Genomic DNA, 25,477 nt, shown 5'->3' with positions numbered 1-25,477 from the left:
GCTCTGAGATTCTGATTCTGCACAGTTTGGTGTCACATTCATGATCTACATTTCTGGAATCTTTTGGAAGTGTAACAGTCACATAGAAAACTGTAAAAATCACAAATGTATAGCTCAAAGAATTTCACAGACTGCAAATAGCCCGTGTTATAATACCCAGATCAAAAAGTAGAACATAAGCAGGACCCCTGAAGCTTCCTCATGTCTCTTTCTAGGTACTCTCCTCTTCCAAAGGTAACCATTATGCTGACCTCTAACACCACAGAGTCAATTTTGTACTTTAAATAAATGGAATCATAAAGCACATGCTTTTTTTGGTATCTTGCTTTTAAATTTCAAAAAACTGTGGTAAAATACATATAACATAAAATTTACCATCTTAATAATTTTTAAGTACACAGTCCAGAGGCATTAAGTACATTCACATCGTTGTGCAACCATCATCACCATCCAACTCCAGAAATTTTTTTCATCTTGCAAAATAAACTGTCCCCATTAAATATTCCTTCTCCCCCTAGGCCCTGGCAAGAACCATTCTACTTCATGTTTGTATGAATTTGACTGTTTTAGGTATCTCATATAAGTGGAATCATACAGTATCTGTCCTTTTTGTCTGGCTAATTTCACTTAGCATAATGTCTTCAAGGTTCATCCATGTTGTAGCACGTGTCAGAATTTATTTCCTTTTTAAAGCTAAATAATATTCTATTGTATGGATATAACACTTTGTTTATCCATTCTTCCACTGATGGATGCTTGGGCTGCTTCCACCTTTGGGCTTTTGTGAATAATGCTGCTATGAACATAGGTGTACAAATTATTTCTTCAAGTCCTTACTTTCAAATCTTTTGGATATATACCCAGAAGCAGAACTGCTGGATCAAATGGTAAATCTGTTTTTAATTTTTTGAAGGACCACCATACTATTTTCCGCAGTGGCTACACTATTTTACATTCCCACCAACAATGTACAAGGGTTCCAATTTTTCCTCAGGCTTTTTTTTGTTTTTATCATAGCCATCCTGATGGATATGAGATGATATCTTACTGTAGCTTTAATTTTCATTTCCCTAATTTTCATATACCTGTTGGTCACTAATATGCCTTCTTTGGAGAAAATGTCTATTCAAGTCCCTTGCCTATTCTTCGATAGGGTTGTTTGCTTTCTTGTTGCTATTTTATAGTTCCTTCTACATTCTGGATATTAACTCCTTATCAGTTATATGATTTGCAAATATCTTCTTCCATTCCATGAGCTGTCTTTCCACTCTGTTGATACTGTCCTTAATGCATAGAAGTTTTTAACTTTTATGTAGTCCAATTTATCTAATTTTTCTTTTATTGCTCATGTTTTTGGTATCATATCCAAAAAATCAACAAGGAATCCAATGTCACAAAGCTTTTCCTCTATGTTTTTGTCTAAGGCAAAACATAATAGTTTTAGCTCTTATGTTTAGGTCTTTGATCCATTTTGAGTTAATTTTTATATATGACATAGGGTAAGAGTCCACGTCATTCCTTTGCTTGTGGTTATCTCAGCACCATTTGTTGAAAAGATTATTCTTTCCCCATTGAATGGGCTTGGCACTGTTGTTGAAAATCATTTGTATGTACATACATGAGTTTATTTCTGGGCTTTCTATGTTATTCCATGGGCTTATATATCTGTGTTTGTGCCAGTACCACACTATTTGGATTACTATAGCTTTGTAGTAAGTTCTGAAATCAGGAAGTGTAAGACTTTCAACTTTGCTCTTTTGCAAGACTATTTTGGCAATTCAGTCTCCCTTGAGATTCCATATGAATTTTAGGATGGATTTCCCTACTTCCATTAAAAAATGTTGTTGAGACTTTGATAGGGATTGCACTGGTTCTTAGACCACTTTGTGTAGTACTGACATCTTAATATTGTCTTCTAATAGATGAACACCGATGTCTAATCACTTATTCATGTCTTCTTTAATTTCTTTCAACCACAGTTTGCAGTTTTCAGTGTAGAAGGCTTCCACCTTCTTGGTTATATTTATTCCTAACTATTTTATTCCATTTAATGCTTTCTTACTTTCCTTTTCAGATTGTTTATTGTTAGTTTACAGAAATACAACTTAGTTTTGTGAGTTGATTTGTATCCTGCAACTTTGTTGAATTAGTTTATTAGTTCTAACGGTTATGTGTGTGTGTTGTCTGCAGGGTTTTTTACATCTAAGATCATGCATTTTGTGAGCAGAGATAATTCTACTTCTTCCTTTCCAACTCACATTCCTTTCATTTCTTTTCTTGCCTAACTGTTTTGGCTATGACTTCCAGTACTATTTTGTATAGATGCAACAAAAGTAGGCACCTTTTCATGCTCCTAATCTCAGAGAAAAAGTTTTTAGGCTCTTACCATTGAGTCTGATGTTGGCTGTGGGCTTTTCATACATGATTTTTATTATGTTGGGGTACTTTACTTTTATTCCTAGTTTGCCAAGTGTTTTTATCTGAAAGAGTACAGAATTTTCTCAAATGCTTTTTCTGTATCAATTGAGATAACCATGTTTTTCCCCTTCATTCTGCTAATGTAGTTTATTACATTAACTGATTTTTCCATGTTGAACCACCCTTGCATTCAAGGAATAAATCCCACTTAGTCATGATGTAAACTCCTCTGTCGAATTCTGTTTGCTAATATTTTGTTCACGATTTTTGAATCAGTATTCATATGGACATTAGTCTTTAGCTTTCTTTTCATGTACTGTTGACTCTTGAACAAAATGGGTTTAACTATCTGGGTTCATTTCCACTAGGATTTTTTTCAATATGTATGTCCTACAATACTACACCATCTGAGGTTGTTTAAAACTGTGGATGCAGAACCATGGATACGTAGGGCTGATTTTAAAGTTATATGCAGATTTTTGATTGTACGAGGGGTTGGTTCCCTTAACCCCTGCATTGTTCAAGGGTCAACACTAGTATCTTTTTCTGACCTTGGTATCAGGATAATGTTGGCCTCACAGAATGAGTTAGGAAGTATTCCTTTCTCCTCAATTTTTGGAAAGAGTTTGAGGAGGACTGATACTTAATTCTTCTTTAAACATTTGGTAGAATTCACAAGTGAAGCCATCTGGTCCTGGGATTTTCTTTGTTGGGAGGTTTCTTTAAAATTACTCATTCAACCTTCTTACTAGTTATAGGTCTGTTCAGATTTTTTATTTCTTTGTGATTCAGTCTTGGTAGGTTGTACATTTCTAGGAATTTGTTCACTGTATCTAAGTTCTCTAATTTGTTGGCACAGAGTTGCTCATAGTACTCTTTCCTAATACCTTTGTTTCTGTGAAGTTGGTAGTATTGTCCTCTCTTTTCTGATTTTGTGTGTCTGGCTTTTTTGCTCAAAATTACATTTGTGAGATTTGATTTTATGTTTTTAATATGTATCTTGAAAAGTCAGTCTATGACAGGTAGTCTCAGACAATACCTTGAGAAACCTCAGTCTGACTAGGTAGTGTCAGGGTACAAGTCCTCCAGAAGTCTCTGGAAATTCTATTGGTAAACTCAGGGAAAAGTAGCCAGGATGTAACTAAATCATTATATCTCTGAGCATTTTGGACTTCAATTTCAATCTCCAAAATGATAATAATAGTATCTCCCTGTCTACTTTATAATGATTCAATTTCATTTTTCATGCTTTAGGACTTAGACTCAATATTTAAGAGAGAAAGATGAATGCATCAGGGTCACTGTGCTCATGGGTAAGAAGACCTACAGAAAACTAGGTGTTGTAATTATAATCTGAAGTCTATTTCACATCTATACCATTAATACTAAACTATTACATTTTTATATAGTATTTGTATGTAATATTCTTTGGTATCTATGTCTCATATAACTCCTCTGAAAGACACAAAACATTCAAGATAAGGAAAGAAAAACTCAAGAGATGTTAAGCTACTTTGAAAAGGTCATACAGCTAATGTTATCTAAACAGTGGATTATCAAACCACTATGAGTCCCCAAAGGGGGAGCAATAAGTTCTGTTGAGGCAAAGGATAGGAGAACATTTACCTTTAGACTGTAGCCCACCAAGCTCCTCCGTCCATGGGATTCTCCAGGCAAGAATACTGGAGTGGGTTGCCATTTCCTTCTCCAGGGGATCTTCCCAGGGATCGAACCCAGGTCTCCCACATTGCAGGCAGATGCTTTAACCTCTGCACCAACCAAGGAAGCCCTTATAGAAAAGGTAATGTGTAGGCCTAACTATAGGCCAAGTCAGAGTTCTCCAAACAGACAAGGGATATACATGAAGGGGCAGTATTGTGAAAAGACAGAGGAACTAAAGGATGTGTGGAATTCAATAGATGGTGAATAGTTCAACATGATGAGAGTTTATTGCTGGAAATGATGGGAGATAAAGGCTCAGTAGGATAGAATGAAATTGGAGAGGACTTTGAACAGCCATTTGACAGAGTCTATCTCACAGGCTACTGTGGAAACTCCTAAGCTTAGAGTATGAAGTCAAATAGTACTCCATTATATGAATATATCACAATTTTGGTTACTCATTCACCTGTTAGTGGATATTTAGGTTTTCTACTTTGGAACTATTATGTATAGTGTTGCTAATAGCAATCATGTGTCACTGTTAACTTTTTAAGTTCAATAACTTAATAACTTTTTAAGTGCAAATAGGAGATTAAATGAAAAATTACTTCATAAACTGTATAATTCTGAATTAAATAGTGATTATTCTATCTATGACTGGGGAGAGAACAGTAGCTGGGAGAGCCTGCTCTGTGCAGGACATGGGCGCAAGGTCTCCTTCTGCCACACCTAATGTTTTGTATAAAATTCTCTGCCAACTAGTTTTATGGCACTAGGACTCCAATAACTGGTCTCAGGGGCACCATGAAACGGTCTCTGTAAATACCAAAGGCGAAATGTCTTCCTTTACCACATTGAGGAAGCACCACAAAAGGACTTCTTCCCTTTAGGGGATTACAAGGGGCCATCTGGCCTCAGACAGATTTAAATCCATTCATATAAGCTTCTCTCTGAGGAAATTACATGGGCTTTGTTTCTATAATATTGCAAAATTAACTTGACAGCATCCATTGCCATATAAAATGTGCCTCCTTATGCCCATCTGAAGTGTTTTTTGCTGAAGTTTAAATCCAATTCTTCTCATTTATTTTCTGTGAAGATGGAGAGCATTTGGCTAACAGTTTCTCATAAGCCATCACGGAATAAAAGACTGTTATTAGATTAACAAGCCTTTTCTTCTCTAGACTATTTAATCCCCTACGGCTATTTATTAGACCATTAATAGGAACTTTGGTTGCTGTCTGGGCGAACTCTACTGTTCAGATCTGGAGAGAAAGAGTAGGAGATGAGGCCACATTCAATGGAAAATTTAACCTCAGTTTGAGGGGGGAAGAGTTACTGAACGTATTGAACTTAATAAGTCAATAGTGATACTCAGATGCTATTAGCAACACTATTCATGGTAGTTCCAAAGTGGCAACAACCTAAATATCCATTAACAGGTGAATGAATAAACAAAAATATGATACATTTATATAATAGAGAACTATTTGGCAATAAAAAGGGATGAAATTACTGATAAATGCAACAACACAGATGGACCTCAAAAACTGCCAGACATGAGACTGTATATTGTAAGATTCCATTCATTGAAATGTCCAGAAGAGGCAAATCTATAGACAGAAAATCACTAGTGTTGATTCTAGACCAAGTCTAGAATAACACATGGGGACTTACAACTCTACAGTGGTTGCCTAGAGATGGGAGATAAGTAGGTGACAGGAATGAACAGTTAAGGACACAAGGAATAATAATGCAGTGATAGAAAAACTCTAAAACTGAGTTATGGTAAACAATAAGAAAATCATAGAACTGTATGCTTAAAATGGCTGAATGTAAAATATGCCTCAAGAAAGTTATTTTTTAAAAAGTCCAGAGACAGTCTGTAGTAAAAAGAATACTGAACTAGGACTTCTGGTCCCAGTCCTGTGACTAACTAGCTGTGTAGTCTTGAGCATGCAACTTCCTCTCTTGAGCTGGAAGCTTTCTGCAAAATGAGGAAGACGGGCAATTTTACACTAACCATCCTTTCAGCTCTAGAATTCTGAGTCTAGATCTTCATGTGCTATGAAGTAGCAGCTTCATTCTTGCATTCTGTTTCCTTCTCATGCCTGAGTATTTTTATGCAATACATGAATTTAACTTCATCTTTTTCTTGGGTCTGATTCTATAACTTTTAAAGACATCCTTACTTACTCTCATTTTTGCTTTGACATACTGTCTGGTTTTCAGCAGTATTTCAACAACCTATCAAGTATGTTGCTCCTCCAGATAGAATTCCAAGGTGGGGGGACTGCAGTGGTTAAAACACAGAAGGACACATGGCTCCCACTTTCAATGAAGCCTCTCTGTCAAGTGGGGCTTTCACCTCACTGCAACATGATCTGAACCAGACCTTCCTAATTTATTGATGAGAATGTCATGTTGCATGAAATCAAAGCCTTTCTAGAGTCCATATACTAAGTCACTTCAGTCATGTCCGACTCTGTGCGACCCCATAGACGGCAGCCCACCAGGCTCCCCTGTCCCTGGCATTCTCCAGGCAAGAACACTGGAGTGGGTTGCCATTTCCTTCTCCAATGCATGAAGGTGAAAAGTGAAAGTGAAGTTGCTCAGTTGTATTCGACTCTTAGGGACCCCATGGACTGCAGCCTACCAGGCTCCTCCGTCCATGGGAGTTTCCAGGCAGGAGTACTGGAGTGGGGTGCCATTGCCTTCTCTGTATAGATAATATATATTTCTTCCTTATCATCTTGGACTGTCACTCTGTCATAGGAGGAAATTAAATTGGTCTGACACAATTTGTTCTTTACAAAGCCCTATTCTTTACCTCCTTACACTCTTTGAGGAGGCCAGCAACTGCTCACTTGCTCCAATAAAAAAGTTAAGCTTTAATCAATGCCCTCTCCTTCCTGTTTCCTCTAAGTGTCTCCTCGGTAGATTCACATTGCAAAGCCAGAAAGAAAGCATATAATTCTCATGCTTGAAAGGATAGTTCTAAATAAAATATATAACTAATGAGAACCTACCGTATAGCACAGGGAACTCTACTGGGTGCTCTGCGGTGACTTAAGTGGGAAGGAAATCCATAAAAGAGGGGATATATGAACACTGATTCACTTTGCTGTACAGCAGAAACTAACACAACACTGTAAAGCAACTGTGTGTGTGTATGTGTATGTTCAGTTGTATTCAACTCTTTACGATCCCATGGACTGCAGCCTGCCAGGTTCCTCTGTCCATGGGATTTTCTAGGCAAGAATACTGGAGCAGGTTGCCATTTCCTCCCCTCCAAGCAACAATAATCCAATAAAAATTCTTAGTACAAAAAAAAAAAGGATATTTAGAACATTCAAGGAGGGAAAATATTAGGTTAGTCAAATGCTACAGAAAACTCAAATGAATGTTTTGGCCCACCTAATATTATGATGGACTACATGGGGGGATTGAGTTAACCTGAGAACCAAAGATGGAAATGGTTGGTCATATAGGACCGTCCAACTTTCAGGATGACTTGTACAACTGGATAGAAATGTTCATCTAGTCCACTCACAAAGTTATATCCTTCTTCTGTTAATTATATCATAAGAGCTTTAGAGTATATTTCATATAATAAATTCTATGAATTGAGATTGGAATCAAGATGAGTTCTTTTCACATGAGTTATGAAATACTAAAGTATATATCAAACCTGAACTGAAAGTTTAAAAGGTAGAAGAAAGGGGAGCTAGGGGAGGGGTAAATTAGGAGTTTGGGATTAACAGATAAATACTACTGTATGTAAAACAGATAAACAACAAAGTACTACTATATAGCACAGAGAACTATATTTAGTATCTCATAATAACTTATAATGGAAAAGAATCTGAAAAAGAATATGTAAATATAGCTGAATCACTTTGCTGTACACCAGAAACAAACACAACATTATAAGTCAACTAATACTTCAATTAAAAATTAAAGGATAAAAAAAAAATTAAAGGATAAAAGACTTCAGTCATTGTTGCAACTATTCACGTCTGGCATTGTGTAAGAAAGCAGACATGGACAGTATGTAAATAAATGAGCATGGTTGTGTCCCAATAAAGCTTTATTTATAAAATAAGCATCAGACTGGATCTCATCCATCAAGTGTAGTTTACTGACTGTTACTTTCTATATTTTCTAAACAGATGAAAATAAAATATGCTGGTAAATTTTAACGACTGGATTGAAGGACTGCAGTCAGGGTTCATGGTGACCACATCTGATTTAAAAGAGGTCACTCTGAATCTTTATTCTTGCCGTATCTGTCTAGTTCTTATTGACATCCTCCCCATTTCTAATTAGTGGTATATCATTCATCTACAAAGATGACAGAAACTAATCACTCAGCTATAGCCTGCCACAAGTTCAGTCTTTTTACCAAAACCATTATGCACACAAGAGACTATAGGCTAAGAAAATTTAGATATTTATTTCCATTTTGTAAAAAAATATGAAAAGTATCATGATTTTTCCCATTTCTGCCTTCTAACCAGTACTTAATTCTTCTAGTTTTACTAAGTACTTTGTTTAAATATTAGACAGGAAAGATGTGTATGTACTTTAGCACTTTGACAATCCAGCACTTTTGACTATTACAAATATTCTGGAGATCTTTTAGAACTATTTCTCATTGTGTGGAATGAATGTGTTTCTTTATCCCAAGTTCTTCCTGTATGCCCTGTTCTGGACATTAGTTCAAGTGTTAAATCATGAGCCAACAATAAGCATCCTTGCTTGCCCTTCCCTGTTAGAGAAGGTAGGGTGCTGTATTATACAGATTTCCATGCTGAGAGTTAGGAAAGGGTACTTAAGAGGCTTAAGTGACTGGAAATAAACAGAAAAAATCTTTCTAAGTGGGGTGGATTAACTATTTTATTCAGTTGTGCAAGTTGTGCTCAAAGTTTAGGACCAAATGTCCCACAGAGTCAAAAACACTTACTATCTAGCTCTTTGCTGAAAAAGTCTACTAACCATTGAAATACAGGTTTGCCACCAGTGAACACGAGAGATGTGGGTTTGATCCCCAGGCTGGGAAGATCCTCTGGAGTAGAAAATGACAACCTGCTCCAGAATTCTTGCCTGGAAAAATTCCAAGGACAGTGGAGCCTAGAGGGCTACAGTCCATGCAGTTGCAAAGAACTGGACATGACTGTGCACACACATACATATGCATGGTGATGTGTGCCAGGTGGAGCATTACACTGAATGTATCATGAGATGCAGCCTAGACGAGATGTGACTTGTCCCTAGTAAGAGGTGGATAACATGGTTTATTGTCAAACTAGCAACAAAGAGACAACATGCATCCTAAAACATATAAGGACTTTGTCTCATGGTTGTATAAAATACTGCTGGCAGGGCAGCACAGGTTCAGCTCAAGGAAACAGCACTGAAGAATGAATGAAATAAAGTGATGCTGTGTGGACACTATTATAACTATAAAAATGACTGTGTTATAATCATTTCTGCCTTAGCCAGTATTGTTTCTCAGTACCATTAAGTGCATTTAAATCCCTTTGAGAGTGTTGGCAAAAAAATCTAGTCTTGAAAACTGAATTATGAATATAAAAAATATTGAGAAGCCACTATTTTAAACTGTTGTCTCAGCTCTCAACTCTAACGCATCTGAACTTTTGACTAATCCAAATCACCCTCTGATTTAGAGAGTTCAGTGTACATTCAGGAATGAATCCTAAAGAGCAAAAGGGTCTTTTTTCTTTTTTTGTCAAAGAGATGAGACTTCTCATAAGGAAATTATCCCAAACTACTGAACCATGTCATGCTTTGGATCATGAATGCCACATTTCTGTTGAACCTTTAAAGTATCTGCCATCACATATCTGACAATCTAAAAGAATGTGTGAGACTATCAGAAGGACCTGAATAGACAGAAATTTTTTTTTAGGAACCAGACTGAGATGAAAACCATTAAGAAGTTTTTTGCAGACTAGCCAGGAATGTATGTGGGGAAAAAAAAGAGTAAGGGAATGTGGAGAGATACTTAGGTCTCTCTACTTCCCCCAGATAACAACCACAACTGCATGAGACTTGTGGAGAGATTGAGAGAAGTAAAGAAAAAAGGGGGAAAGGAGGATAAATTGGGAAAGGCACATGGGAGGAGCCCTCTGCCCTGCAAAAATTTATAGCTACTGACAGAACAAGAGGAACACCCCACCCTCTCTCTTTCCCACCCTTCTTCCTCCCCCACCCCTCATAAACACTGAGTTTAGCAAGATAAGCTACTCAGACAGAAACAAACTATGACATTACTGAACTTCTTTGTCTTTCCTGTGGAACACACACATACACACACACATTCCCCAGCTAAATCTCTGAAAGAGAGCCTGGAAGCGGGGATGTGCACAGGGTGTGGCAAGGACTGCATAGTTCAGCTTCTCAAAACAAAGCAAATCTTCACAGGCTCAGACATGCAGGTGTGTTAAAAACAAAAAAGGAAAGAGAGAAAGAAGAAACAGAGAGAAAAGAAGAGAAAGAAGGAAAGAAAGAAGGAAAGAAAGGTCAAATGCATCCTTTGTTAATTCTCCAGATTATCTTCTCTACCTTCCAGGGTGCTGGAGATCAAATGTGTTTTAAAGACCAGCTCATGGTCTATATCTAAATCCAAGTCTACACACTACACAAAGAAATGAAGAAAACTCACAGAAACAATTGGTATCTGAGCTGACTGAAGGAGTATATGCAAAATTGTGATTGATCACACTGGCCACAAAGGCTCACCAGTCTCCAAACTGCTTGGAGTCAATTGTATTCTCTAGCTCACAGTGAGTCACTCTGGCTTACTAGGGCTTATTGTAATCCTTGGTTTACACTCCCTTCCCTACTCCCAAATCTTCCCGTACATCCCAGTGCTATAGAAACAATGAGGCCACTGGCAGGTATCATTAGTCATCAAAAGACAGAACTGGTGTCAACACAATCCTGTTACTGCTGTTATGACACTTCAACACCTGAAAAGCGGGGCAACCTCTATAGAGATTATTTTTAATCTTGATTAAAAATCTTGACAAGCATAATGTCTGCTGTGCTCTGAACTTCCTTGGTCCCTGTTTCCTGTCACTTCCCATTTCCACACTTTCTGTCCTTATTTGTATGTCCCTGCCATATTCCTTCCTGTCACCAAGTTCATATTTCTAAAAACTTTAAGACTGCTTTTATTGTTCCCACAGCCATACTGAAAGATGCTATATAAATCTCATAGAAACACCAGTAATGGTACAAGTGAAAAGAGCTTTTCTTTTCCCAATTTGTACAGTTACATCTAGTAATCTATCTCTCCTTTCCCTTAAATCTTCATTACACTTTTTAGCAGCATCATTGCAGTGATACATGACCTATTCTTGGACAAGGAAAGATTATTTGTATACTGCAGCAAGCCCGGAATAGAGGTTTGCACAATCCATACAGAAGAAGGTTGCTTATCTGCCTCATGTTAAAGAATACTTCATCTAAGAGATCACAGAGTAAGTCATTAGGAACACTAATGAGCTCAGGATAAGAAGAAAAAAAAGCTCTGTCCTGGTTTCTGTCATCAAGCTATAATTTCTTTGCAAAGTATCTTTTCCCAGTGATAGAGAACTGGGACTTCTGGCGCCAGCCAAGACGGAATGATCCCAGGGCAGCCTCTCTCCTTCTCACTACAATCACAGAACTCTCATTGAAATTCAAAAGTCACTACTTCTGGGATTTCCCTGGCAGTCCAGTGATTAAGACTACTCGCCTCCAATGCAGGGGGCATGGGTTCAATCCGTGGTCGGGGAATCTAAAGATCCCACATGCCTTGCAGCCAAAATAATAATAATAATGCAAAAAAAATTTTTTTTAAGACTTCCTTTCCCCTACAGAAGGGGGGCAGGGAAGCAAGCACTATCTCTGGATAAAATACAGCAGCAGGAGGCAGTTGAAAAACAACTATTTAAGCAGTGCAATCATGGAGGCCTAAAGGCAAAAGATGAAATTATTAAATTGTTGAAAGGGAAGAACTCTATACAGAATTCTATATATGTACAACCAAAATATCCTTCAGGAATGAATGCAAAATAAAAAGATCTTATTTACCAAGTATTTACCCAATCCTAAGTGTTTACCCAAGTGAAAGGAAAATCTACATTCACCCAAAAACCTATATGTGAACACTTTGAACAGTTATATTCATAATAGCCCCAAGCTGGAAACCAAATGTTCCTCAATTGGGGAATGGATACACCAAGTGTGGTACCCGATAGAAATACCACTCAGCAATAAAAGGAGACAAATTACTGATACAGGCAACAATATGGCTGGATCTCAGATGCATTATGCTGAATGAGAGAAGCCAGACCCAAAAGGATATGCTAAATGATTCTATTTGTATGGCATCTGGAAAAGGTAAATCTAAAGGGATAGAGTGACTGCCAGCAGTGAAAAGTGAGGGAAGGACTTGACTACAAAAGCATACCTACAGGGAATTTTTCCCCCAATTATTGTGTTATCTTGAATGTGGTGGTAGTTACACGCTTCTATGCATTTGTTAGAATTCACAAAACTATAATCATAAAGTGAGATTTACTGTAAGTTTTACGTATTACAAGAACAAATTGAAAGAGAGAGAACCTGAAGTCTTGATGCATTTTTCCTAAGGAAACTTTTGACAATTCAGTTATCTAATTCCATGTATATACATATTCATAAGCAGAAAACTGAATCTCCACTATAAGGACAAACAGTCATGCTTTAATTAAAAACTTTGTTATAAATAAACTAAAATCTATTTGGTCTTCAGATGTTTTGGGCAAAGTCCAGAAACCTTCAGAATAGAATAGTGCCACCAATGTCATCAATGTGTGATTTTGACATAAATTTTAAAATTCTTGCTAATTATATAAACCTTTCCAATTCTATACACAAATATAGCTATATGGTGACAATATTTATTTCTGACCTGGTGTTTAAAAGAAACAGAAACTACAGTTGTTTGGGGGTGGGATGGGAAGGAGGCTCAAGAAGGAGGGGATATATGAATACATATAGCTGATTCACCACAAACTAACACAACATTTGTAAAGCAACTATACTTCAATAATAAAAATAAAAAATAGATACTCATAACTGTTGCCATACACATATTCACAATTATTATTCTATTACTATTATTATTACTACTAGTGCTACTACTACTGTTAAGGGGAAAAAAAAATCAAAATCATGCAATTCAACTATGGGCTCAGTCTTGTTCTCTAACAGTGACCTAGCAAGCTTTCTAATGCCTGCCATACTGATTTATATTCTGCAGGGACTCGTGAAATAAAAATGTTAAAGATTAAACTTTAACCTACCCTGTCAAAGAGTGCAAAAAGTTGTCTCAAGACATCTGAAACAGGCAACTTCAAATACTCTGCAAATTCTTCAATTCCAATTCTTCCTCCTTTTGAGGAACTTGCAATAGCAGCATACTCATCCAAATGCTTTCGAATCCCATCCCAGTCCAATCTAAACAAAGAGTTATGAAGACACATTATTAGCCCTTCACAATCCACATGGACATTCTGTGAGCACTATTTTATTCATTTGTCTGATGGGAAAATATTTGAAGTGTTAATATCTGAAAAGGAGAATAAAATGAATATTTTAAAGCACATATTGGACATGATTACAGACTTCTAATTTTTTTAAGAGTATTAGCATAACTGTAATTATCCCAAGTATCTGAGAGAAAGAAAAGTAACTAGGAGGATGAGCAATGTGGTAGGATAATAAATGATTCGTGAGAAGAACACAAGGACTCACATTTTAATCTAAATATTACTTAGTATGCCAACAATACTTACTGAGTTGTTTTAAAAAAAGATATAATTGTTGCTTTCAAGGTAATTTCCAGCTGATAATGGACTCACATTTCACAAAATATTGTGATGGGAAATTCATTAGACTATGCACACTTCCTCCAATGTTAGTTATAAAAAACTTTAAAACCCTGGAAAATATACTGTGGCTTATATCACATCCTGTAGAATTAAACAGGTGACTTAACACATACCTCTACATCTAAGTTCATTGACTATCTAAATTTTTCAAATCTACAGGAATATTGTAAAAATATAATATCAAAACATTGTTATATAGAAGGTATAAATAGCATTTCCTACATCAGTTATCAAAAAATATTCTTTTTAGATCTGATTTATTTATTTATTTTTGGCTGCACTGGGTCTTATTGCTGCACTCAGGCTTTTTCTAGTTGTGGTGAGGGCGGATGCTGTTCTTCATTGCAGTGCCTGGGATTCTCACTGTGGCGGCTTCTCTTGTTGCAGAGCATCAGCTCTAAGGCACATGGGCTTCAGTAGTTGTGGCTCATGGGCTCCAGAGCTCAGGCTCAGTAGTTATTGCTCATGGGCTAAGTTGCTCCTTGGCATGTGGGATCTTCCCAGACCAGGGATCAAACCCGTGTCCCCTGCACTGGCAGGCAGATTCTTAATCATTAGACACCAGAGAATATTTTTTTTAGTTTTGAACTTTAATACAGTAGCTGGTTCTGCAGCTCCCTCCAAGGGAGGATGCCACGGTCTACTGAAGTAATAAATTCTGCAGATCCCTGATGCAGCTGAAAACAATGAACTGTAATCAGAAAGGGATGTGGAAGCTACACCTTCATACCATGAACTAAAAAGGGAATGTTCTAAACAGTTTTAAACTAGATCATAAAATCACAAAGCAGTATTTTGCCTTAAAAAAAAATTATGTGCCCAGAAAGAGAAGGTTGATCTAGGGAAGCATTTAAAATGTAATGATGGCCAGAGTTGCTACTCTACAAGTCAATTCCTATTTCACATGAGAAGTTCTGACCACCTCATGCCAGTACCATATAACTGTGCCATCCTTCTCTTTCCTTATATGGGCCATTTTTAAAGTTTTCATTGAATTTTTAGAATATTGCTTCTGTTTTATGTTTTGATTTTTTGGCTGTGAGGCATGTGGGATCTTCACACCCCAACCAGAGATGCACTCCACCCCCTGCATTGGAAGGCAAAGTCTTCACCACTGGACAGCCAGGGAAGTCCCTATGCCATACTTTTCATAAGAAGGTGGCAGGAATGACTAACTACTCTGAGCCGTTTCTGAGTAGAAACGCAGATTTGTGCTGACCCATGTTTACTATCTCTTGTTCTCCCACTACTAACAAACATTTCTGAAGTGGCATTTCTTTAAAAAACAAAACTGTATAAACTCAATGGCTTTCCTAATAAACACCATGTAGGTTCTAGAGCTGGGCATTAATGAAACCAGAGAAAATAAACATACAGGATTTCAGATCTCTTTCAGACACCTTTAGGAAAGTGTGGTGATTTAAAAATACGCTTACTTCAATTTCCGGCTGATCTTGGTAAATTCCACCAACCCAGCTTCCATAGGCAGTGTCAGCTGGCCTGCTGAGATCATCAGTCTGCAGTCTTCGTAGGTGTGATCTGTTACTGGAATTTTCAGAGCTCTATAAAGTATTAAAAAGCAAACAAACTCAACTTTTTTAAAAAGGTGATGATGTTTCAGTAAGCTTGAACTGGTCAACAAACAGTAAATGGAAAAGTATTTACTACCTTTTGAACCAGTGGCTTTGGCTTGTTATTGCCAAAGACACATATTTCTTTACTTCACAGATTAACTGTGGCCCAAGTCAATCTCCTCATGTCTGTGTGCTTCTGCCACCTCGCCATTTTTGTGTTTTGACTACAATGATAATAGTAGTTGACTTCAGTCCATGGAAAGTAATGAGAAAACTTAAGTTCAAGACTCTGTGGAGTCTTTTACCAGCTGTGGAACTTCTGGCACTTACCCTAAGCCTCACTGTTCTCATCTGCACATAGGAATAATCACTTCCTCCACAGGGTTACTGTGGGCTTCCTAGTGGCTCAGTGGTAAAGAATCGCCTACAATGCAGGAGATGGCTGGAGCCATCTTGCCTGGAGAATTCCATGGACAGAGTTGCCTGGCAAGCTATAGTCTATGGAGTCACAAAAAGTTGGACATGACTTAGCAACTAAACAACACAAAGCAACCACAGGGTTATTTTAAGGACTGACTAAGAGTGCCTAAGGACATGCTATTTAAACAGATGAATGACACCTAGACATTATAGTGAAAGTGAAGTCACTCAGTCGTGTCCAACTCTTTGCAACCCCGTGGACTGTAGCCCACCAGGTTCCTCCGTCCATGGGATTCTCCAGGCAAGAATACTGGAGTGGGTTGCCATTTCCTTCTCCAGGGGAATCTTCCCAACCCAGAGATCGAACCCAGGTCTCCCACATTGCAGGCAGAAGCTTTAACCTCTGAGCCTCCAGGGAAGCCCCAAAGTGAATAGTTCATACAGATCACTAGTCATCTGCATTTTTTCATCTTTTAAGTTTGAAGATTGCCTTTTTGCTACCCAGCAATTCTTCAAAAAATACTAAACAGAACTGATAATAAGACTGTATTTCTTACAAACCTAAACACCCTCCATCCTCAAAGAGGTGCACAACTCCAACTACCTCCCTTCTGCTCAGAGATCTACTAATAGGGAACCAGACTTGGTAAAAATACATATTAACAAGAACTTGAAAAGACACTTGAGTGACAAGAAGAACACCTGTGCAGTACATAAATTTCCTGCAGATCCCTCTTGGCTAAAGTTTTATTTACACCTATTCAGTGACAATCATAAAATTATGTCATCAGCTGTTATTTGATTTTGCTGAATCATGGCTAAGAACATTAAATTTTCAACGAATGCAATATGGATAAACATTTTTTTCTTACCTGCAACTAAGATGATTTGATTAATAACTATTTGGTGTAAAACATATGAAGAATTAAAAAACACTCCAGGAATTATAACAGTGAACAGAACAAAACAGTCAAGAACTTGGGCTTTGGTAACACGAAGTATGGTTCTGAATCCCAGTCAAGAGACTCTCTCACTTCCCTGGTGGCTCAGTGGTAAAGAACCTGCCTGCCAATGCAGGAGACCCAGGTTCAATCCCTGGGTGGGGAAGTTCCCCTGGAGGAGGAAATGGCAACCCACTCCAGTATTCTTGCCTGGGAAATCCCGTGGACAGAAGGGCCTGGCGGGCTACAGTCCATGGGCTACAGTCCATGGGGCTGCAGAAGAGCTGAACGTGACTTAGTGACGGAGCACGCATGCCAGAGACTCTCACTAGCCACCATGGTCTTGGACAGAACGCTTCGCCCTCAGAGCCTCTGTTCCTCACCTGTCTCAGAGCTGCTGGGAAGATCATGTTAGATAACACAAGTAAATGGTCTAGCACAGCGCTTGGTAAATATTTATTGGTGGTTGACCACCATGACTTACTTTGATTTGGCTCTTTACCATTTCAAATGCATTCAACAAATACTTTCCTACTTGACTCTCATAATAAGCAAAACCATGAGAAAGGCCAAGCAAGGATTAGAACTCCCACTTTTACACATGAGGAAAGGAGCCTTGGAGGGAACTTGTCCAAGCTTGTGCAACTAATTGAGGTCTTTCTTACTCTTTTTTTTTTTTTTTTTTGGTCACCCCATACAGCTTATGGGATCTTAGTTCCCCAAACAGGAATCAAACCCACACCACCTATGCTGGAGGCATGGTGTCCTAACTACTGGACCACCAGGGAAATCCGCTTCCTTATTCTTTATCCAAGGCCCTTTTACCTCCACGCCTCCAAATCCAGGAAAAGGATGCTTAAACAAATCCTTCCTCTGTTTTTAGGCACACACAAAAAAATGTTTTTAGACATTTCAGGAAGCCAAAATATCTCATATAAATTATGTCATTTCCTTATACTTATCTTCCTTCCTAACTTTTGGACATAAGCTAGTATGAAAATACAAGGGAAGAGAGAAGAAAACAATATCAAAGCAAATTTTGTAGCTGCTCAAGAAACTAGGTAAATCAACTACATGCTGGAACATAGAGTAACAAAACTTTTTCAGCCAAAGACTTAGACATTTATTTTTTTGAAAATAAAGTTAGTTTCCTGTGAAGTATTAATATATATAATATATATAAACATACTGATATAATATATATATAATCTTGTTTATAATGCCAAATTCAGCTATGAAGCTAAATTCAGAGTTCTCACTGCATTTTCACTAAGAGAATAAATACAGCTGGTTTATTAGCTCTAAACCCACTGCTGGACATGACTGAGGGAGGTGGTACTGGGAAACTGTGTACACACCTGGAGGGCTCTGAGACTGCCTGGGTGGCAGGGACAGTATTGGATTGGCCAAAAAGTTCATTAGGGTTTTTGAGAAAAAAACAACTCAATATAACACATTCTTTCATTATAGGAGGAGAGGTAATTTATATAATCAGAAAAGCACCCAGTTAAAACTCCTTTATGTGCAAGAAAACACTTGGCTTATGTTTTGCAGTTTCTAAATCCTAAATTTATAGCATTCCCTTAGTGAGAGTGATTTTCCCCCTTTTTTAGGCAGCTAGTGTATTCCCTTGCAGACTTTTTCCTTTTAGTGCTGTAATCATTTATGCCTTTGAAACACCCGGCCTCAGCAGCTACATGGAGGCTGAGAGGATAGAAGGTGGGTCACGGCACGAACTGTTCAGACCATCCTTTGTCTGATGGTGACAGGCCAGGTTGGGGGAATCCACCCTTTGGAAGTCACTGGCTGGTTTCTTCTGGGTCATGTATCCTTCCTGCTCCCATTCTGGCAGAGGCACGTTTCCAATAGTTTGGGGTTACATCTGGGAAAATATTTATAGATTGTCTTACTGACTACATTCCTGGGCACATTCTTTTTCCTTACCAAAATGAGTTGGGGAATGAGGCCCTCAGAAAGAAAAAACAAAAACTTCAAACAATAGTAAACGTCATTTACCAATAATTTAGAAGTATTTACTGATTACAATCATATATAGATACTTACTCTGCCATTACATTCCGGATTGTACTGGCAAAAAGGACAGGATCACTTCTTTCTTCATCACTTGGTACTTGAACAGGCATAAACTGAAAGGCAAATAAACCTTTCCATTATAATTGTGAGGCCTAATACTTTAATTGCTACATAAGTTAATTTATAAGCTGTCATTATATGATATCCCCTGCCTTTCTAGCACACAGGTTACAAGATAGACTGTAAAGAACACACTGTGCTTAGACTCAGATGTGAATTCAAGCTCTGGGTCTTTCTGTATGTTAACTATTATGACCTTTAGGTTTTCTGAACTGTCTCCTCAACTCTAAAAAGAGGGCTATGATCACCCACATCCCTGGTTGTGGTGAGGATGAAATGAGTCAATGTCTGGAATTCTGGAAGTTCTAAAGCTGAAACTGCTCAGATCTTATTCTCAAAGCTGCCTTTTCTCCCAACCAGCCTCTGTGTTTGAAAATGTTATTAGGAGTAGCACTTTGTTTTTCGCAGTTTATCTTCTCTATCCATTCCTATATCAGTCATACTTTATCACTTGATCAAACTTTATGTTTTATTATTTCTTCTGCTTGTTTTTTAACCCTATGTAGGCTTTCTATCTTTTGTCTAACATCATGTTTTCCTTTATCATTTTAAATTTTACTTTTTTTCTCCACGTGATATTCTGTGATACCTCATTGATACTGTCCTTGTTTTTGATTATAGTTTTCTAACATTAACAAGGTTTTGGTACTGTATTTAAGTCATTTTACATTTTTTGAGCACCTACTATGTATCAGGTAAGAAGAACAGGACCCTAACTCCTGCTCTAAAGAAGATACATATTTTAATACGGTAGACTGACACAACACAAACTATCATTACCCTTAATGATAGGGCTTAAAAGTTTAATTAACTTACTTAAAGTTATATAGGTCACATGACCAGGATTCAGCCCAAGGCCTGTCTGTCATATTTTACAGCTCTCCTGGAGTATGAGCATGAGTTACAGGAAATTATTAATTTGGTCAAGGGGCCGGGCAAAGCAATCAAAGAGGCTTTACAGAAAAGCTAACACTTGATCTTGACTCTTTGAGGATAAGCATGATCTTGTCAATAGCCACTGTTTATTAATTATGAACCAGGCACCATGCTAGGTGTTTAATATGTATTGTTTTATTTCTCTAATCCTTTCAATTCTAGTCATAAGGAGTTGGGGTTCGCAAAGATTAAATGAATTGCTCAAGATTTCATGGCTCATTTCCATTTAAAAAATATTTCTTAGGCACCTGGTGTCTTCCAGGTACCGCACTAAGCCTTGAGAACAGGACACGAAAGTTCTGCACTCAAGGAGGTCTTCATGCAGTGGGAGAGAAATGCATGACACAGTGAGCTAAGTCCACAATAAGAGTCACCATCCTTCAAGAACCTACTGTGTGCTGGGCAGTTTATATAAGGTTTTTTTTTTTTTTAAATTAACTTCTGTTGGAGTGTAGTTGCTTTATAATTGTGTTAGTGTCATACAGCATAGCAAATCAGTTTTAGGTATACAAATATCCCCTCTTCTTTGGATTTCCTTCCCATTGAGGTCACCACAGAGCACTGAGTAGAGTTCCCTGTGCTCTACAGTAGGTTCTCACCTATTTTAAACTAGTATCAATAGTGTATATCTCTCAATCCCAGTCTCCTAATTCATCCCACCCTATTTCCGTTCCCCCCAACCCATACGTTTGTTCTCTGTGTTTGTGTCTCTGTTTTGCAACTAAGATCATCTATACCCTTTTTCTAGATTCCACAGATATGCAACAATATATGATATTTGTTTTTCTCTTTCTGACATTTCACCCTGTATGACAGTCTCTAGGTCCATCCACATCTCTACAAATGACTCAATTTTGTTCCTTTATATGGCTGAGTAATATTTCATTGTATATATGTATGTACCACATCTTATTTATCCATTCCTATATAAAGGGTTTTATGTGATGAACTCTTTCAGCAATTTCATGAGGCAAATTCTATCCATTTCCCATGGACAGGTAAAGAATGTGGCTCTGAGAGGTTAAACAATATAGCTAAGGCCATATACAAATGACCAGGTCACAGCTTGAAAGAAAAGTGAAGATTTATATAAATAACACCACTTTTGGAGTCACACAGATCTGTTTTCAAGCCTGTTAATCATATTTAAGAAGTCTATGGGCAATGGTGACTCAGAGATAAAGTTTAAACAAGGGAGTGAAATGACCAGGTCCAAGTTTTTGAGCAGTAACTTCAGTGGCAGGTGGAAAAGGAAATGGCAACCCACTCCAGTACCCTTGCCTGGAAAATCCGATGGACGGAGAAGCCTGGTAGGCTACAGTCCATGGGGTTGCAAAGAGTCAGACACGACTGAGCGACTTCATTTCACTTCACTTTCGGTGGCAGGGAGTGGATAACCAAAGGGGAAGAGAATCAGAGCAGGGAGGAGCCCTGGAGACAACTGCAATCAACCTGTGAGTGATGGTAATAACATGAGCAGAGGGAGGGGGGATGTAGAGGCCAGAATGGCCCCAAGGGACATTTTTAGGATAAAATGGACAGAAATCATAGGATAATGTCATTTTACCTCTCACGTATTTTTTTTTAACATCCTCTCCAAGAGGACAATGTCACAGTGCGGAGAAAGCATGGGCCTGGGTTGACGCCTTGGCTCTGCTATGCGAGATCCTGGAAAAGTCATTTAGCCTTTATAGGCCTCAATTACCTCTACTGTCAAAGGAAAAAATTTGACTAGATTCCGTCCTTTTCAACTGGACTTCTAAGTCTAGATTTTCACTTAGTACCCAGTCGTTCTTTAAGCTGGAAAAATAAACTAAGCCACCAGAGGTCCCCACATCACTTATATATCCAGAGCAACAAACAATCTGCAACTATTTCCAAAAGTTACCTCCATCCTGTTCAAGTTAAAATCTCTTACAGTTGCTTAGGATGAAATCCAAGAGAGAAACTATGTTAAAAGAGATGTTCACAGAAAAACTAACAAAATAATATGATCAATTAAAGTTTTAAATTGTCAAATAACTATTCATTTTTAAAAAGCCAAAGGATCATTTATAATACACTTGATTGGTGGGTCATAATAGCACAAAGTGAAAACCCTAAAAAAATAAATTGCTGTATTACTGCTAACCGAACACAATACGATGAACTATGAGTTTGGTTGCTTTCAGTGCAGGAAATATTTTCCACAAAAACAAATTCCACTGAGAGTTCAAAATAATTAACAGTCTAGATTTGACACTCATAGGTCTTGGAGGCCCCCAATCCTTCTGAGAAGCCATTCAGTGGAAATTCTAATAAGTCATTTCTCCTTGGAGAAGACTTTGTCCTCTATATCACATTTCCAATTTGTACAAAGTCATTCAAGGTTCACTGCATTAACATATCTTTTATTTGGAAGGAAGATCAGCCAGAGAGAGGATAACTGATTGCCATTATCTATCACTGAACCCTAATCCACACCTAAATACCCTAGTGACCCCAACCAGAAATTTTCTACCACAAAGTTTCTACCTTTATCTTCTCTTGCTATCGTCAGTATCCACACTGATGGCCTATCTTGATTTCACAGCCCCTTCACCTGGCCATAGATACCCTTCTCAACTCTGCCTTGGCCATTCTGATCTCCTCCTCTGACAAGGTTTTCCATGACTTTCTCATTATCTATCAGTGTTTACTCCTCCCTTGACCTAGTCATGCAGAAACTCTAAGAAACTGATGGTCTCTCTCAGCACCTATTCATCCCTCTCTATCCACCCGCTCCTGGCAACATCTGTCTGCCTGTCTACACTGGACTTTGGGAGTCAGACACTTCTATACGACCTTTCTGTCACCTAAATCTGCCACTTCTGCCACATGCAGGGTGCTAATCACATGCTCAGTCACCTCTCCTGATCCTGCCTTCCTCCTCCTGTTAGAGAGTGATGCTAACTGAGAGATGCTCAGCAAAGGTACAAAACCTCATTGGCTGAGGCTACTACAAATTCATGTTCAAGTCCTTGGAGCTGCTTGAAAAATTATGTAATTTCTCAAGGTGACCATGCTGGCTCCAAATATAAAAGTACTTTTTTCGGAATTCCCTGGCAGTCCAGTGGTTAGGACGCCACACGTCCACTGCAGGGGACATGGGTTCAATCCCTGGTCAGGGAACTAAGATCCCACATGCTGCAATGAGACAAAAAAAATTTTTGTTTCTTATACTGAAGATATTTTATCCTTCTAGTTTGTGCAGGTGGGCCAAAATATGTGATCTTAACACCAAGTCTATTTTTCCTTTTTTTATTGTCAATGTGATGGGAGAGGATCAAGGTACTTAAATCGAACCTCATGCTGCTTGGAAGTCCTCTTATATCCCTCTTTGACCTGCTGCCATCCTATTTTCCTGTTTCAGACATGGTCCTTGTGTCTCAAGTTGCAATTCCACTTTCATTTCAATGATACTTCATTTTCAACTTTAGAAAGAAGACAGTGAAGGAGTTCAGGACATGCCACAACAAATATGCCTCTTAGATATATTGATTATTTTAAGCTGAAGACACTTAAAAACAGCAATGGAGGGAGAGGCTTTCTCTGAACTCCCCTTATCAGCCTATGACAGATCTTCCAAAAAGAACTTAATTGTCCTAAATCTCCTCCTAGGGAGTTTCATCAAACAGGCAAGACTGACTCTCATCAGAGGGGAAGAGACCAGAAGGCAACATCACACCCAAACAAACTTTATCACACACCATCACATCTCCCATCTCTTCTAAGAGCCTACTGTTCTTTCTTAAAAATCATTTATTCTCCCCTAAGCGGCCTATGCCCTCCCTCCCCTGCTTTTATTATTAATAATAAGGTATGCTGCTGCTGCTGCTGCTAAGTCACTTCAGTCATGTCCGACTCTGTGCTACCCCATAGATGGCAGCCCACCAGGCTCCCCCGTTCCTGGGATTCTCCAGGCAAGAATAAAGGTATACAAGCACTCAAATCTCACCTTTTTTGGGTATTCACTTTTTATTCCCTATGATGCCCTTGTGCATACCATATGAAAAGTTAAAAAATCTGTATATATCTTTTCTGCTGTTAATCAGCCTGTTGTCAGTTTATTTCATAGACCCAGGAATCTAATCTGGATGGGTAGAGGGAAATCTCTCCTACCCTACAGCATCCCATGTGAACTTCAATTCACGTTCCCACTGCACCTGAGATAGGCTCCCCAGTCCCATTCCCCTCCTCACTGCAATCTTCTCTCCCCCCTCACCCTATTTACTCCGTACCATTCTGACCCAGACGAGGAGGAGGTCAGAGTCTAACTGGACTGCTTCCCACACTAGCATCCTTTGTACTTTTGGTCCCAAAAGAACCTCCTCAAGGGCGTTAGACTCCACACAAGATTAAGCCCCAATTCTCCCAAGCATTGTTTAAGGCTCTCTGTTACCCAGAGCCAGTCTTTTGCAAGAATACTCTGAACCAGTAAAGCTGGTTTATTCGTTGTTTAATGACCACATGAGTACATTCCTTTCTATTAAATAAATGATGACAAGAGGAAGATTGATTAGTAATGATACTACAATCAATCTTCTCCTCCTCTAAGTAACAGAAAAGGATTTTAATAGGTGAATCTTAAGAAATGTGCAGTTCTTTGAAATAGTGCCATTTGCAGAGATGTAGATAGACCTAGAGCTTGTCATACAGAGTGAAGTCAGTCAGAAAGAGAAAAACAAACATCATATAATATCACTTACACTTGGGATCTATAAAAATGGTACAGATGAACTTATTTGGAAAGTTTGCAAAGCAAAAATAGAGTCATAATCATTGGACCACCAGGGAAGTCCCTTGTGAGAGTCTTGAGCCATGGTGCACATATACTTAGTGCCTGGTGGGCCTCTGGGATACATTTTCCAATTACAGCCCACCAGTGAGGAATTCAGAGAAGGCAATGGCACCCCACTCCAGTACTCTTGCCTAGAAAATCCCATGGATGGAGGAGCCTGGTGGGCTGCAGTCCATGGGGTCGCTAAGAGTCGGACACGACTGAGCAACTTCACTTTCCCTTTTCACTTTCCTGCATTGGAGAAGGAAATGGCAACCCACTCCAGTGTTCTTGCCTGGAGAATCCCAGGGACAGGGGAGCCTGGTGGGCTGCCATCTATGGGGTCGCACAGAGTTGGATATGACTGAAGCAACTTAGCAGCAGCAGCAGCAGCAGCAGCAGCAGTGAGGAATTAACATATTCAAAAGTCATAAAGTAGCTAGGAGTCCCTTGGGTGAAAGGTAGACTCATAAACTTCAAATTACAATTAAAATAATAATTTGGGCTTCCTGGGTGCGCAGTGGTAAAGAATCCATCTGCCAGTGAAGGAGATGCAGGTTTGATCCCTGAGTTGGAAGACTCCCTGGAGAAAGAAATGGCAACTCACACCAATATTCTTGCCTGGGA

At 38.4% G+C, this 25,477-nt stretch overlaps 1 protein-coding gene and 1 non-coding gene across 2 annotated transcripts in view; one reads left to right on the top strand and one right to left on the bottom strand.

Moving 5' to 3' along the window:
- LPCAT2 (lysophosphatidylcholine acyltransferase 2) overlaps positions 1-25,477 on the bottom strand; it is a 64,720-nt gene that overhangs the window by 18,110 nt on the left and 21,133 nt on the right. Inside the window, exons 9-11 of the mRNA XM_068992774.1 lie at positions 19,027-19,109; positions 15,464-15,589; positions 13,440-13,593 (exon numbers count right to left, since the gene is read on the bottom strand). Coding sequence (XP_068848875.1) covers positions 13,440-13,593; positions 15,464-15,589; positions 19,027-19,109 — 363 coding nt within the window. The remainder of the gene's footprint in view (positions 1-13,439; positions 13,594-15,463; positions 15,590-19,026; positions 19,110-25,477) is intronic.
- TRNAG-GCC (transfer RNA glycine (anticodon GCC)) lies at positions 17,057-17,128 on the top strand. Its single transcript has one exon. It is a non-coding gene; the product is annotated as a tRNA-Gly (tRNA).

This window comes from Capricornis sumatraensis, chromosome 20 (assembly GCF_032405125.1).
Source record: "Capricornis sumatraensis isolate serow.1 chromosome 20, serow.2, whole genome shotgun sequence".
Taxonomy (NCBI): domain Eukaryota; kingdom Metazoa; phylum Chordata; class Mammalia; order Artiodactyla; family Bovidae; genus Capricornis; species Capricornis sumatraensis.
This window is presented reverse-complemented; position numbering and strand designations above follow the sequence as displayed.